General features: G+C 39.4%; 1 protein-coding gene across 2 annotated transcripts in view; it reads right to left on the bottom strand.

Annotated features, from left to right (window-relative positions):
• Positions 1-15,708, bottom strand: part of DNAH14 (dynein axonemal heavy chain 14) — a 126,794-nt gene that overhangs the window by 26,409 nt on the left and 84,677 nt on the right. For both annotated transcript variants that reach the window (XM_083434374.1, XM_083434375.1), the window contains exons 56-66: positions 15,410-15,607; positions 13,393-13,554; positions 12,881-13,069; positions 12,071-12,249; positions 10,574-10,682; positions 8,389-8,514; positions 7,152-7,246; positions 6,426-6,585; positions 4,103-4,234; positions 2,940-3,035; positions 495-635 (exon numbers count right to left, since the gene is read on the bottom strand). In XM_083434374.1, the coding sequence (XP_083290500.1) occupies positions 495-635; positions 2,940-3,035; positions 4,103-4,234; positions 6,426-6,585; positions 7,152-7,246; positions 8,389-8,514; positions 10,574-10,682; positions 12,071-12,249; positions 12,881-13,069; positions 13,393-13,554; positions 15,410-15,607 (1,587 nt within the window). The remainder of the gene's footprint in view (positions 1-494; positions 636-2,939; positions 3,036-4,102; positions 4,235-6,425; positions 6,586-7,151; positions 7,247-8,388; positions 8,515-10,573; positions 10,683-12,070; positions 12,250-12,880; positions 13,070-13,392; positions 13,555-15,409; positions 15,608-15,708) is intronic.

Here is a 15,708-nt window from a genome sequence, read left to right as displayed (position 1 = left end):
ATTATAAATAATTTCGTAACAATATTTACACTTGTGTAGATATTTATGTTGGGAGTATAAGAAATAGTTTAGTGCTGTGGTAAATGTGAAAAATGCTCTCATTCTACATTTGAAGGTACATAAATAAGCAGTAATTTTTTTTAGCGATTCTTCTCAGCTTTGATTTTAGAATAGTAATGATTTTTCTTTCTCTGAAATTTATCAATAGCTCAGTGAACAATATACAGTACCTTGACACCTGAAAACAACCCTACAGTAGATGGTTAAATGCCTAACAACTTCATTACTCTTCCCCCTTTATCCTAGGGCTGTGGTGTGTGGCAATGCTGGTGGAAACAGCCAGCCTCTGATGGCAAACAGAGTATACGTCTCCATAAGAATATGGGAGATTATATGATATGGAAAAGGACCAACAGAAAAGACAGTCTAAGACAAGTAAACAATGAAGCCTAATTTTAATTAGAGTCAAACATTAGAGCAGAAAGAAGTAATACCATTTCATCCTTCAGAGCTGTGCTTAACACAGATGCACAGTGTAAACGGCGTGTTGTTTGATCTTTTCTAGCTGCTAGCATTTCTTGCTCAGCAATACTTTCTCCAAACCTTTTTTCTAAATTTTGCTGATGTTGTTCAATCTGAGGAGTTAGAAATTAAAGGAAAACATATTATAGTGGCATATATTGCTGCTATAGATCATACTTTTTCTTTCTGGCTCTTTCTTTCAAAACTTACATGAGGTTCTCAGTGGGTTCCTAACAAGGTATTAGACATGACAGCAGCTACTTGCCTTCAATTCTGCTATAATTGGGTCTATACATTAAGACAGGTTGCTTATCTGTAACTGTTGTAACAGACACGTGCAATCATAGTTGTGGGTTCTGTGCAGAGCAATGCTGGGAGTTTTCTAATGCTAAGTGAAATAGTTTGGGCAAGAAGCCCATTCCCAACCCCCTGTAAGCATGAACAAAGGAGCATAGCTCCAGTCTTTCTGGTTATAGTGGGGTGGGAGAGCTGGGGGGGGGGGATCACATCTGGCAACCAATGCACCACTTTGGTTTCAGATAGTCCATGGGTAGATAAGTCTAAAAAGCCCAGGACACAAACTTTCACAGCCCTCTAGCAGCTATGGTGGCTCATTTACCAGAAGTAATTTATGTCCCGGGCTTTTTAGACTCATCTATGTACAGTGGTGCCCCGCAAGACGAATGCCTCGCAAGACGGAAAACCCGCTAGACGAAAGGGTTTTCCGTTTTGGAGGTGCTTCGCAGGACGAATTTCTCTATGGGCTTGCTTCGCAAGACGAAAATGTCTTGCGATTCCTGGGGGTTTTTTTCGCTCCCCACCCCCTTTTTCTAAGGCACTAAGCTGCTAATAGCCTTTTAGCAGCTAATCCGCTAATCCCTTAAGCCTTTAATAGCCGCTAATAGCCGCTAAACCGCTAATAGCGCTAATCCGCTAATGGGCTTGCTTCGCAAGACGAAAAAACCGCAAGACGAAGAGACTCACGGAACAGATTCTTTTCGTCTTGCGAGGCACCACTGTACTAGGGACGTGGGTGGCACTGTGGTCTAAACCACTGAGCCTAGGGCTTGCTGATCAGAAGGTCAGCGGTTCGAATCCCCGCGACAGGGTGAGCTCCTGTTGCTCGGTCCCAGTTCCTGCCAACCTAGCAGTTCAAAAGCATGTCAACGTGCAATTAGATAAATAGGTACCGCTCCTGCGGGAAGGTAAACGGCGTTTCCAGACACTGCTCTGGTTTCGCTAGAAGTGGCTTAGTCATGCTGGCCACATGACCCGGAAAAACTGTCTGCGGACAAACGTCAGCTCCCTCGGCCAGTAAAGCGAGATGAGCGCCGCAACCCCAGAGTCGTTCGGGACTGGACAACTGTCAGGGGTCCTTTACCTTTTTACCTACCGGTATGTACTATCTGAAACCAAAGTGGCGCATTGGTGGCCAGATGTGAAATACTTTGGCATTATTTTCAGCTCTCCCACCCCACTATTAGTTCCTAACAAATCACTGCAGCAGCTATAAAGGAAGCACCAGAGTAAGAGCAGGTCAAATGCAACACCTGGCGCAGGGAAAGAGAATGGTGTCATGTTTCCTCACTGCAGTTCCTTCTCAAAGTCAGTGAAATGCATGGATGGGAAGAGGTAGATGGGTCAAACTAAGCACTGATAAATCAATGGCACATGATAAAAATTCAAAAAAATCCAAAGCACTATAAGATACCACGCCTGACTCAAAGACATTTGAAGAGAGACACCACATATAAATTATTGATGATGATTATGATCAGTAGTACCGTAGTAAATTTGTAGGACTACACAGAGATCACAGAGGAGAATGAACACAACATTGTTTCCCATTCTACTTATCTGCAATTTTCTCTGCTTGTTATCAAACTGAGCTGATTATTTATTATTCCTCGTTTTTACTATTTCACCCCCTGTAATACATACATATCAATCTTATTTTCTTAAAAGTTATGGTATCCTTGCTAAGAAAAAATAATTAAATTTTAAAATGTATATGTAAAAAGTGAGTTATTTATTTAATACCCATATATGAATATATCATGGGAGGGGGAATGGGTCCTAGGAAAGCTGCTCTCTTCATACAATCATTATTCATACCCACACTCCAGTCCCCGGGTGGCCTTTGTCTTCACTTATTTCACACCCTTTAGGGAAGACCGAACCTAGAGCAGATCATTCTAGATGCTCATTCCTAGGCTAGATGTATCTCTGGAAAATATCCCTTGTTGCCCTCTCACTCTGCTCCTGCTGAAATACTTTTTAACAAATAAGTAGACAGATTTTTGCCTCCGTAAGATTTTTTAAAATAAAACAATATATCCCAAACTGAGATAAATAACTTTATGTTATTTAACAAGCAATATAAATTCTAAAGTATATAACAAGTAGAATTCTTTTACCAGCACTAAACTTCTTTGTTTATCAGCCAATTTTTCATATGCAAGTTTTAATAGCTCCTCTGCTTCAGCTACCTTCAATTGTTTTGGCTCTACAAACTGTATAAGAAGATATATTTATAATTTAGCTTGAAGGAAGGAATATGGCTATACGGAACTCACTGGACAAACAGAAAAAATATTTATGTACGATACACATATGCAAATTACACATTCCGCTTCATATGATTTCATTGAAAACAGCACCTCTGTGTCAAGTTCTTTCCCCACTTTCTTATGTTTTGGCACACTTACTGATAATGTGCCTTCATTACATTTCATGCTCATCTGTCCTCACCAGCCCATGATACATTGCAGACCTGACAAAATGCATAACACAATGACTTCCTAACTTGTGGAAATTTACCTAATAGTTGCAGTGAAGACTTGGGGATGTGGGTTCAACATAAGGATGTTTTTTCTCTGTGGCCATCCCACATTCAGCATAAACTGTGTTATTATCTCACATGTGCTTATAAGCAAAGGTGTAACAGAATGCACCAACACACACTTCCTTATAAATAGCCGGCTAAAATAACCATAAGTAAGACTCTGGAGGAAATGTGGCTTTTGGTGTACTTATGAGAATGGTTGTGGAGGACATAAAATAATCTATCCCCAGAGCTCAGAACATGGTGTCTGTTTCTCATCACATGGTGAGGAGCTATAGCAATGTGCCCAGTTATTTTTTTAAAAAAGAAGATACTAGTAGCCCACATAGCAGAACATCCCTATTTTCATCGGAGAAATGTTGGACGGTTTGTGCGTGCATGCAAAGGCATTCCCATACTAGACTTTATTCTCCTCTCCTGTACTAATAGTCTCCTTTCCCCTCTTCTGAATGCATTGATTTGTATACATTGTAGAATATGCATATTTATACATGCAGGAAAGAAGGCAGATTGTGGCCTGTATAATTAGAAAGTTAACGTTCAAAAGGATACAGTGGTTTTGTTTTTTAATTCCTCAAATCATTTTGGCTGAAATACATTTGCAAAACTGAGCACAAATTCCTGTTTATTTCTATCTCCCAACATAAACAAAACATATTTTTAAAAGTTTTTCTTATAAGGACATTATTTTAACAACTTTTTATGATGATTCAGAAACAGTGGCTGTAAAGATACCTTTTTTACAAGGTGATAGTGATCTAAAGCTAAAACCCATTGACACATGGAGCAGCAGGCAACAGACACAAGTCCTACTTTTAAGGGGTTGAAATCAGGCATCCTTACATATTTTTTCAACTGCAGAAGCACCTAAAATGAACACAGATCAGTTGTTAAAACCAATGAATTAAAACAATAATAGAGACTCAGCTATACAGCTGCAAATAAAACGTTTTAAGTGTGTTTTAAGTGCAATATACAATGTGACACTAGGTGGTGATGCTGAGCCTTATGGAAAATTTCATGTAGTATTAAAAATGCTTTTTAAAAAGCAGTGTGTAGTGAATAGGGGCAGGGATGTCATCAAATATTGTTGGATGGAGGTGAAATTGTTTAACAGTTCTGGAGGAGCTTTAAAAAGAAAATTTCAAAAAAATAATAATTGCCAGGACATTATTTGCTTACCAGTTTTGGGTCAGTCCTGCTTTCATATTTTACCCAACTGAGTGACTACAACATTTAATTATTTAATGTATTTCTACCCTGCCTTCCAGGGCAAGCCCCTACAAGGTAGCATACAATAAAACATTAAAACCTAAACAATGGACAAATCATGTAATGAACATAGGTAAAGTGACTTTGACAGCTGATATGTCAACAAATAGTAAGTTACTTAAGCTTACCAAAATCAGGTGAATACATAAGACTACATGAACTCAGGACTGGAGAGCTAATATATCCTATACCCCACATCATTCCACACATTGGAAACAGTGTGAGATTTGCCCCTTTGTGCCTTTCTAAATATACAAAGAAGAGTGAGTATGCCATATAAGACACAGAGGAGTAGGATGCCATAATTTGTAGCACAGAATGGGAGAGTATTTTTTTGGAATACAAAACCATTTCTTCAGGCCAATTTTTAAAAACAAAAGCAGACTTTTCCAGCTGTCTTGGTTCAACTGGAATTCTAGGCATGCCTTGTGTGTGTGATTTGGCTTTGCTCAGAGAATGACAGTGTCAATGCAGTAATCAGGGATGGCCACAATGGTGCAGATCAGTGCTAATCCAAGCAAGTGTGTCACACAGAGGAGGCTGTAACCGCTAATTGCTCTCTCAGAGCACCTATAATTCAGCTAAAACGAATCCTTTGTGAGTAATCCTTTAGCAAATCAAGTGTCCATTTTACATTTTTTAAATAGGTTCACATTCACCCCTTCTCAACCTGTAGAGCAAGAGCGCTTTACGAAAGTAAAACTTAAGTGGTTGTACAGGAAACTATGTTAGTATGACTCAGGCTAACCCAGGAAATTTATGACGTGTGCCTTTTGTTATATAATGGCATTCATATCCAGTCCAAACATTTTGTGAAAAGCCTTTTTAGTTTTATGCTGAGGTTAGCCTATCATTTCCCCCTCTAACTAGTAGCATTTATTAATTCCAATTTTTTCAGCTTTTTGAAACCACTCCAGAAGGCTGCTCCACACTATTTTAGATATGTTATCCAACTGAATAACCATGGGAGATGATTTCTCATTCTTTTGGAAGTTAAAGACTTTAACTTGATTCCTTCCATGCTTTTTAGCCACCACCACCCTTACCCTTTGCCTCTGAACCATGCTTGTTATTTTCCTCGGGCTTAATGAGGAATTCTCTACTGAGAGGCCATTGTCTTTCTAAAAGGGGAAGGTTTTTCTATTCTTAAACCAGGCTATGTGGGTTCAATAGAACCCAAATTAAAAGAGAAAAGAGAAAAACCTAAAGGAGGAGAAGCACCTCAACTTTTCAGAAGTAATGGGGATCTCATTGTTACAAGAGATGACAACTTATTGTCCCCATTCATTTAGGGGCATTGAACCTGAGTCTCTCACAACAACCCTGGCTCTTGGATATAGACTTCTACCCATTTGTGAGTCTTCCACCATGTCAGTGAACATCCAACTTTGCCTCCCCAATTTAATCTTACTATCAGACAGGGCAAACTTGGGATTTTAACTCTAGATAGTTTCAAATTCCTGTATTTTCCTAACTTCATTCTTTTTAGCTCTCACAAAACCAAGACAGCCAGTACTTTGCAAGAGAACTTCTCCTTTCCTGATCGTTTCTCTTTCTTTGTAGCTTAAGATGCATTCACAGAAGGTGACCCTATACTTTTAGCCTTCTCATTTCCTATTTCTGAAATGGTAACTAAGTAAACAGACCAGGAGAATAAGAGAATTGCAGTATTAGTTTGAAATGTGCATTAAAATGACGTAGCTTATTGTTTAAGGTAATCTATCTGAAAATTCTTAGGTATACAATAGAAGAAACAAAAATAATATACACTGCATCCTTCTTTTACCTTTTCTGGTAGATTATCTTTGTCAAGATTAACCAATTTCTTTAGGAACCCAGGATCTGCAAGCAGTAATTTTGCTGTTGTCCAGTTAGGTTTCTTTTGAAGAAGAACACAAACTGCATTCATAACAGTAAGTACAAGTGGAGGAGGGCGAGCATACACTCTGTGCGATACAGAAGAAAAGTCAACTGAACAAAATGCACTAAATACCTTTTTTTGTCAAAAAAGCCCCCAACAACTTTAGTTAGAGCCAGACTACTGGATGGTGGCTTATCCTGCCTCATTAATATAGTGTGATTAACATACAGCAACATTTCACATGAAAAATCTTAACACTGGAAAATACTTTGGATAGTGTTCAAAATATTTATAATTTCATGTCAGAAAGGGAACTATTGTGACTATTGACTATTGAGACATAGTAACAAAAATGAAGAAACTAGAGATAATTTGCACATTTATTTACATAAGTAAAACATTTTAAAGTTTGTTGACAGCATTCTTCACTTCTTTTCCCTTAAAAGATATTTAAACCATGCCTACTTTAAATTACCACAGTAGTAGCAATGCTTACCTAAACCATAATGAATGAAGATGAACAGAAAAATGCTTTGAAATGCAGCAAATATGGGGCCACTAGATTTGTTGCCTTATCCAGCATGATCTGAAAACTGTACTGATTTTTAACCAAAATCTAAAGCAAACTACAAACATGAGCAATACACTTACCTAACTTCTGCAATGTGGTTTTTGTCAAGTGCATCAAGAGCAGCGACAGCTTTTTCCAAAGTTGGCATTACAGCATTGAGCTCATCTGTTGCTTGCTATATATATAAAAAGAAAAGTTAGACTTTGATGTTTTCTTTGACAGTGTATAGCTGTACAAATGCTGTTTTGTTTTCTATTCTCTGGGTATGTGCTCATATTTATAATATTTGTTTCAAGCCATCTACAGCTGAAGATGGGATTTACATATCCTAGAACCTGCAAAATTTGGGATGGAATCAGAAATTGTACTGGCTCCCATAGTCAACATCAACTATGTTATATAACAGATTTTTGCTCCTCCCCCGGGAGCATTGCCATTTTATTGGAGAGCTCAGTGTGTCTGTCATTTGTCAAGAAGCCCATTCCACTGCCTGTTCTGCTCATTACTGATAGCGGGGCAAATTTTCAGCCTGCAGGCTGAAAGAGGTACAGGGACTATGTCATACCCTACGTCATCACACACATTTCGTACTTGGTGTAGGCAGATGTCAGTGCCCTACTTAAGAGCCAGACACCTGCTCCCCTGCCCTCTTCTCTCCACGGTAGCACCTGCCCTCTTCGGTCTCTCAGTGTGATTTATTTGGTTGCTTCAGGACCAGCTAGGAACTTTTGGGCCTATCTAATCTTCACTTCGTAGGTCAGGCCTTTTTGCCTACTCTACACTGAATAGCTGGTTGGGGACACTTGATAGCCTGCCATGTTGTTCCATAGGTTGATCTGGCTTTCAGGTGAGTCACATTTGACGGGTGGTTAGGTCCGGGCAAAGGACAGTTATGTTTCAGCCTGGTGATGCTTTTTAGGAACCTTTCAAGGGGCTGGTCTGGTGCTGAGGCTTACTCTCTGGGCACTGGGGAAAGATAGGGGCCACCCCTGAGGCCAACCTGCCTCATCTACCTGGAACCAGGCTGCAGGGAGATGGTGATGCAGTAAGGATTCCCTGCTCTTCTATATGGTATGAGCTGGGAAAGGTGGTAGGCAGAACAGCCATTTCCCCCTTCCTGCAGGCAGGGGCTGGATTGCCTAGTGGCTGCAATCTGTTGCAGTCTTTAAGAGTTTTTCTTATGTTTAACCTTAAAATAAAGTAGCCTTAGTTCAACTCCAGCCCGTGTGTCTGTCTCTTTATTCTGCCATCTTGTCGCAAGCTGCAAATACCCAGCATGGCACAATAAAAATGAAAAACAATTGTAATATGGTATACCTGGGCATATTCTTCCACAGTCTGTGTTTCTGCAGCCATAATTTCTTCATCCTGTTTAACAATAGCTCGAACTTGCTCCACAACTAATGCATCTTTGTGAAGCTTTTCCACAAGTTCCTCTATTTCCTGGTAGGAGAGATCCATTTCTTAGTCAATTAAATTTATTGCAGAATATCTTAATCAATAATTAATCTAGTATTTTGGCTGTTTTATGAACTACTCAGCAAGTCCTTAATGTGATGGCAAAGATGACATGAACAGTTAGTACATAAGGACTGTGCTGCTGGATCAGGGCAAAACATCCTTCTGTTCCAGCAGTAGTGTCAAGTCACATGCTCCTGAAAGACTTGTAGGCATGGTGTGATATTGCTAGCTATCTCCTGTTGCTTGTGCTACCACCTGGTAATCAAAGGAACACCACCTTTCAGCAGGACCACATTCAGAGATGCAGGTCAAAGCTGAAGGCACAGCATGCAAAGCTGTGCTATATGGGAAACTGCAGTCAGGCCTAACTATACATGAATCCTAGTTACATGTATGAAGGGGTTAAGACAACAGAGCTGTGTTCCTAGACTCAGCTAGGTCACACACCCTTTTCTCTGATGAGACAAGAGTGGAACCTCTTCCTGTCCCTCTCCTTCTGACCAAGGAAGACGTGTCTAAGCAAGCTCCAAGTTTAGAGCAGACGCAGAAACTGCCATCTTGACCATTGGACCTGCTATTGTTCTTGTCCATTCAATCTGCCAGAGCCCGCCTTCGCATGCAGGAGATAGACAAGTCCCAAACTCACTGAGGCTTTAAGACCCATTGACTGCCCTTCATCAGGTTTAGCAAACCAGTCAAAGCACAACATGTCGCCCACCAGAGATACTGCCCATGTCAAACTCTCATTATTTAACTTTTGTATCCCATCCCTCCTAGAGACTGTGACAGAGAGCCCAAGAAACAAAGGATTAGAGTGAAGGCATATCAATTTAAAACCCATGCTCAGTCACTGCAAAGTCCTATAGGAAAAAATAATACAATATACAGGCTTAAGTTACTTTTTTAATGGGAAGACTTAATTAAATCTGTACTATTCACATGTTACTGCCCAACTTTTCAGAACAGAGGTCTCCTTTTTATATTTAAAAAACCCAGGGAACAGCAGCTTGTGAGGGAGCCAGAAAGTTTGACCAACTAACCTCATTTGTGCAGAGGAAGAGGAAGAACTCTGCCACAGCTTCAGGGGGTGATGAGGGTAAAGGCACGCCCTATAGGTAGCTGTAGATGGGCTTGCTCATCCTAGGAGTAAGAGTGGAGCAGCCAGGGAGTGAGGTTGGCGAAAGAATGTGCATTTACTAGCTTCTAAATGAAAGGTGGAATGCTTGGGAGCTGTGTCTTTGGTGTGAGCATCATCGGTGCTATTTTGTGGCTGTACTATTTTATATTGTTTCAGTTGACTTAACGTATCATTAAAAAAAACAAAAACCAGTCTGCTCACTGAGCCTATCTACCTAAACAAGAATGCAAAAATAAATGATATATATGAAATAAATTATCCTTATTCAAGCGGGATATTAAATGACATGCTGTCACTAACAAGGGTTGGCAACCTGGAGTCATGGGCACCAGTTAAGATCTCTGTGGGCCCTGGGATGATTATCTCTGTTAAAAGGTGGGTCCAAAGGTAGTTGGTATTGCTTGGTATTTGATGTTAACTTCTGTACATTGTTTTTTCTTTGTTTTTCAAGCTTGAATAAAAATAGCTTCAGATAGATAGATAGATAGATAGATAGATATGCAAAGAACATCGGGACATAGTTTCCAAAATGAGCATCTAAGACAGGGTAGTCCATGTGGTGCTGTCCAAATGTTGTTGAACTACAACACCCATCATCCCCAACTACTGACCATGCTGACTGGGGTTGATGGGAGATGGAGTTCAACAAAATTAGCTAACCTTAATCTAAGGTCTATCTATGGCAGAGTAACCACTGTCAAAAGCTGTGCCTCTTATCTATTTTTAATTATTGTTTTCAAATGATCATTTGCTATTAATATTGTACTGTTTACCGGTAACCAGGCCACATATAAATCTATATAAAATATAGCTTATATGCTCTAAATTTTGAAATGAATCCAGATACTGTAGATCACTAAATGTTTTGAAAGAACAACAAAGCAGATTTGAATGAAATTTTACCTTTGATTTTTTCTCTATTTGAGGACCAAGGACAAGTAACTCATTTTGCATAACTGTAATCTGTGAGGTTGCTTCTAGTATTTTGGTCAGACCAGAATGATAGCAAGTTCTAAAATTAAAAATAGTTAAAATCCAATCACAGTCTGGTCTGTTCTGTTACATATATTGAAATAGTCGTATATTATGTTTGCTTGCATGACAATAGCATTTTGCAAGACACTGTAAATCTGTGGGCTCCCAGAGAGACTATTGTAGCAGCTTTGCTCCTCTTCGGTTCATTTTGCTGCTGCACTGAAATAGGAACAAGGTTTGTTCACCGTTATAAAGGGAAAGGGAAAGGTACCGCTGCCCGTACGGGCCAGTTGTGTCCGACTCTAGGGTTGTGCGCCCATCTCACTTAAGAGGCCGGGGCCCAGCGCTGTCCGGAGACACTTCCGGGTCATGTGGCCAGCGTGACGAAGCTGCTCTGGCGAGCCAGCACCAGCGCAACACACGGAAACGCTGTTTACCTTCCCGCTATAAAGCGGTACCTATTTATCTACTTGCACTTAAGAGTGCTTTCGAACTGCTAGGTGGGCAGGAGCTGGGACCGAACGACGGGAGCTCACCCCACTGTGGGGATTCGAACCGACGACCAGTCCTAGGCGCTGAGATTTTACCCACAGCGCCACCCACGTCCCTGTTCACAGTTATAGGTCATGGTTATTGAGAAGAGGGCTCAACCACAAGTCCCAGTTAGGATGACATGCTAAACCAAACTTTGATTAAGCACAGAATTTGCAGTAAAAAGGATCATGGAGGAACAAAGAGGCTGTGAGCTCCTCTCTGGGAGCCAGCACATTCAGATGGTTTTGCCATGCCACATTTTGGCTTACTGTGTTGTGCAAACCAGATAATTGTAAATTAATCTGCGTCTCCAGAGCTAACTGACAGTTATAAGCCTCTGAACTATTGGAGCAGTTATGTATGCATAGGGTTATGCCAAATCTGACAATTTCTGTTTCTTTCTGTTTCTTATTTTTCCAGTCTTCAGTTATCCACATTTCTACATCACTTTGGAATTTTTTATTTAAAAGTCCTCATGAAAATTCATCAGCATTTTGGTGCATAATTCTCCAAATATATATATATTCTATTCAATGTTGCTTAATATCCATGTCTATGTACGCAATTTCCCCTAATATAATGCATTTTGTATCTTATTTTCATCAGCATATGCATTTCTATGTACATTTTACTCTAGCATATACATTTTTGGGCACATTGCTTAGGTGGAGATATTGCATTGCAAAATTTGTACAGAAGCGTGGGTTTTGAAGGGTGGCTACATTTTGGTTCACATATTGTTACTGAAAGTCCAAATTAAATAGGCTTACCTTTAAACTGAGCTGACTAAATTTATTATCAATCCCTGCCTATGGATGAGGTCCATCCTAAGTCAGGGAGGCTGCATGGTCTGCCATTTCAAAGCTAAGGCTGTGTTGTATTGTTTCATACCTGTCACTCATAATTTTCTCTTTCATTGACTTCAGTATGGTTGAAAAGGTGTTTATGAACTGTAGATAACTATTGGGAGTGATGTAGTAATGCCTTTTAGTTTCCTTCAAGTACTTTTCAGTTATGATAGATACATTTTTATGAATATTAACACATATCTGAACAAGCACACTTAAGTTCTGGAAAGAAACACAAAAAGGAAAAGAATATATATTTATATCACATTTCTGTTTAAGGACATTTTGTTTGTAGTGTATTATGATAAATGATAAAACATGTATTCCTTACGTGACTGCTGTTCTGTACTTGCCTCTTTAGGTAACCAAACTAATGGGATGTGCACATAACATAACTTTGAATATTGCAGCACTCTGATTACAGGCATTCCTGCCCCTCCCCCAGTTAATCCTATTCAAGCAACCATCAGAGATGAAGCCGGTATTCTTCTCGACAACATCGTGATATAGACAACAAAAGAAGGGACATCTTACTTACCATTTTAATTCACCTCAAGTTATAGAGTTATAGATGCCCTCCATATGTTTTAGACTATAACTCCCATCATCCCTAACCATTGGTTATGCTCTTGGACTGATGATGATTGTGGTGTAAAACATCTGGAGGGCTCCACATTGACTACTCCTACTTTAAAACCTTGTCCTGAATTTACAAAAACAGATTAGAATAATATATGCAAAGTTTGAATTTGTACCAAATGCTTATTGAAAATCAACATGACCTCACTAGTGAGAACTATAACAAAATATGAAATTACAGTTTACCACATGTTAAAATGTACAAACACGCTACCTGATTCTGAAATGTGTTGTCCTGTTTAAAGTAACTTTGTGCAACATGGCAAAGGGCTTCTTCAGGCCAAGTGTCATACCAGTCAACTGTACAGCAATTAATAGTGGCAGGATATGTCCGACAACGCTGACGGAAGGTCAGTCCTGCATAACTTGTTGTCAAAACAATATGAAGATTGCTACGTACTTTCTGAAAAAGATTTAATCATTTGTCGAAAACTTCACCCATATATATCATTTTTCAAAATTATGCATGCAGGTATGTTTAGATTGTCATATTAGTGGTCAATCAAATGCACACATGCTAATTTCCTCCCCCCCCCCTTTTATCAAGAGAGCTTCACATATATATTCCTCTTAATTTACATTAATAGTATACTATTACCTCCTATTTATTATTTATAGCTAAAAGGTCTGTCATATACTTTGAAAGTTTGCATACATGAAGCTGAGGTAAATGTGTTAAAACACATTCTCTCCAGTATGTTTGTACTGATATATTTAAGATGTTACCTGTAAGAAAAATGAGTAGATATCATCGATTGTGTTAGAGTACTTAGCCTTTTCAGCAACAGATACAAGTGGTACCATGATGTTATCCAGCTCATCCTTCTCAAATAAATTGGGCACTTGTCCTGATTTCAGGATACAACTCAGGTCCTCTAAAAATGCCTCCTATAAAAAAAATGATATTAATTAGCAATCTGCTCAGGGCTAGTTAGTTTGCCAAATAACTAAGACAGCCTTCACCAACAACATGCCCTCCAGATGTTTTGGGCTACAACTCCCATCATCTCTATCTGCTGTATTGTTTTTAACACTCGATTGGGAGCCGCCCAGAGTGGCTGGGGAAACTCAGCCAGATGGGCGGGGTATAAATAATAAATTATTATTATTAGTAGTAGTAGTAGTAGTATTGTTATTATTAATACCTAGCAGAGCCATGTGGCTGCAAGAGATGGGAATTGTAGTCCAAAACATCCAGAGGTCATGCTGAAGTTTCCAAACCATCTTCAGAGTCAGCCCCATATATAATTCCCTGCATTATATGTAATCTTGTGACCAGAGGATAGACAGCAGAAGTTAGGCTATCCCTGCCCATATAGGAGTGCAGCTGGGTCACCAGCTGAAGCTGATGGGTTCAAGCCACTGAGGCCACCTGAGTTTCAAATGACAGCAATGTATCCAGAAGTACACTCAAGCTGTGCACCCACTCCTTCAGCCAAAAAAGTCTCATTTCAATCAATGTTAACAGGTGTACCTACTATTAAAGCACCAATCTGAAAATTTTGGTTTCTCTTTAGTCCCCCCCGCCTTACATTGTTTTCTATATTTCCACATCATTTTGTGATTTTTGAGGGGGGGGGATTCATGATAATTCATCAGCATTTTCGTATAGATTCCTAATATACACATATTTGTATTCAATTTGGTTTATCATAGAGGTTTTTGCAAAGCTATTTTCCCCAATGTATTGGATGTGTTTGTTATTTCACTATATTTCTCATATATGCATTTACACACACAATTTACCTCAGTATATGCATTTTTGTACACCTTACCTGGTTGGAGAATTGCATTGCAAAATTTGGAGAAATGTCAATTTTAAAGGATGGCTGTGCCTTTCCATTTGTGTATTGTTTTGGAAAGTGTAAATTAGTTAGATAGGTTCACCTTTAAATTTGAACCAAATTCTATTTGTCCCCCAGCCCTAATTTTGACTAGATTGAGCCTCATTTACCCTTATCTTGTCAGTTACTGGGAAAAGCCACACGTGAATTAAAATGAAAGGAGAAAAATAGATGGATGTCATCTTTGCTATATTGATACTTCCAAGCCTCATATTCCTGAATGTCCAAAGCTAGCTGTTTCATGCAGATGTTAAAATGCATGTAAAATAAGGAGTCCTTAAAGAAAACAACTCTCATAGGAAATAATGGTTCTCTCCCAGGTCCACCTTTTGAAAACTTCCTACAAGGAAAGAGTGAAACCACTGCAAAGCAATGCCCACACCACCAATTCTAAGAAGTGCTCTAGAAGGGTCCATGAACAGTGGTATATGAAATGGATTTAGATAATGTGATATTTGACATTGTACAAGCGTACTTCCCCTGGTGCAGCAGGACTTCCCTGTCCTTGCATTCTCCCTGCACGCACATACCAAAATCTGCTCTGGAGGGAGTCCCTCACAAATCATCACCTACTCAACCCTCTTAGTTAGGAATGGGAGATTAGAAAAAGGCCTCCTATTATTTGTAACAGAGGCAGACATGGGTCAAGTGGCCACAGAGCAGAGCAAAGCATGCCAAGCACTTGGTCCAAATCCTTTTGTATCAACAAGCAAAACTCGTCCAGCACAACGTGACAACACTATCTAACAGAAGAAATTGTGATGTGAGCCAAATATTCAGGTAAAGCAATATGGAAACTACCTAAATATACTATGATTAGGAAATGGACAATCATAACAAGTGTGCAATAAACTTTATGCATATATTCCAAGTCCAATACATATATTAGAAAGGATTACCTGAATAATATCAGATTCTGTGATGAGAAAAACAGTCCTCCTGCCTTCCACACCTGCCTGCTTACAAACTTCTTTCAGATCTTCTCTAAAATTTCCATAGGTGTAATTACGGGAAATAGATAACCTGTAGAGGCTGCATGCAGATAAGTAACAGGCTAAGGATGCACAGGTTACCTTCCCAGTTCCACCATGACCAACCTGCAGGGAGGAAAAACAGTCTAACTTGAAACCAGAAAAGTTGGCTCCGTTAAATCAAACTTGTGGAAATCATAGGATTTGAGTAGGTTTTTAGGATGTGC

This window comes from Podarcis tiliguerta (assembly GCF_965153285.1).
Source record: "Podarcis tiliguerta genome assembly, chromosome: 3".
Classification (NCBI taxonomy): Eukaryota; Metazoa; Chordata; class Lepidosauria; order Squamata; family Lacertidae; genus Podarcis; species Podarcis tiliguerta.
This window is presented reverse-complemented; position numbering and strand designations above follow the sequence as displayed.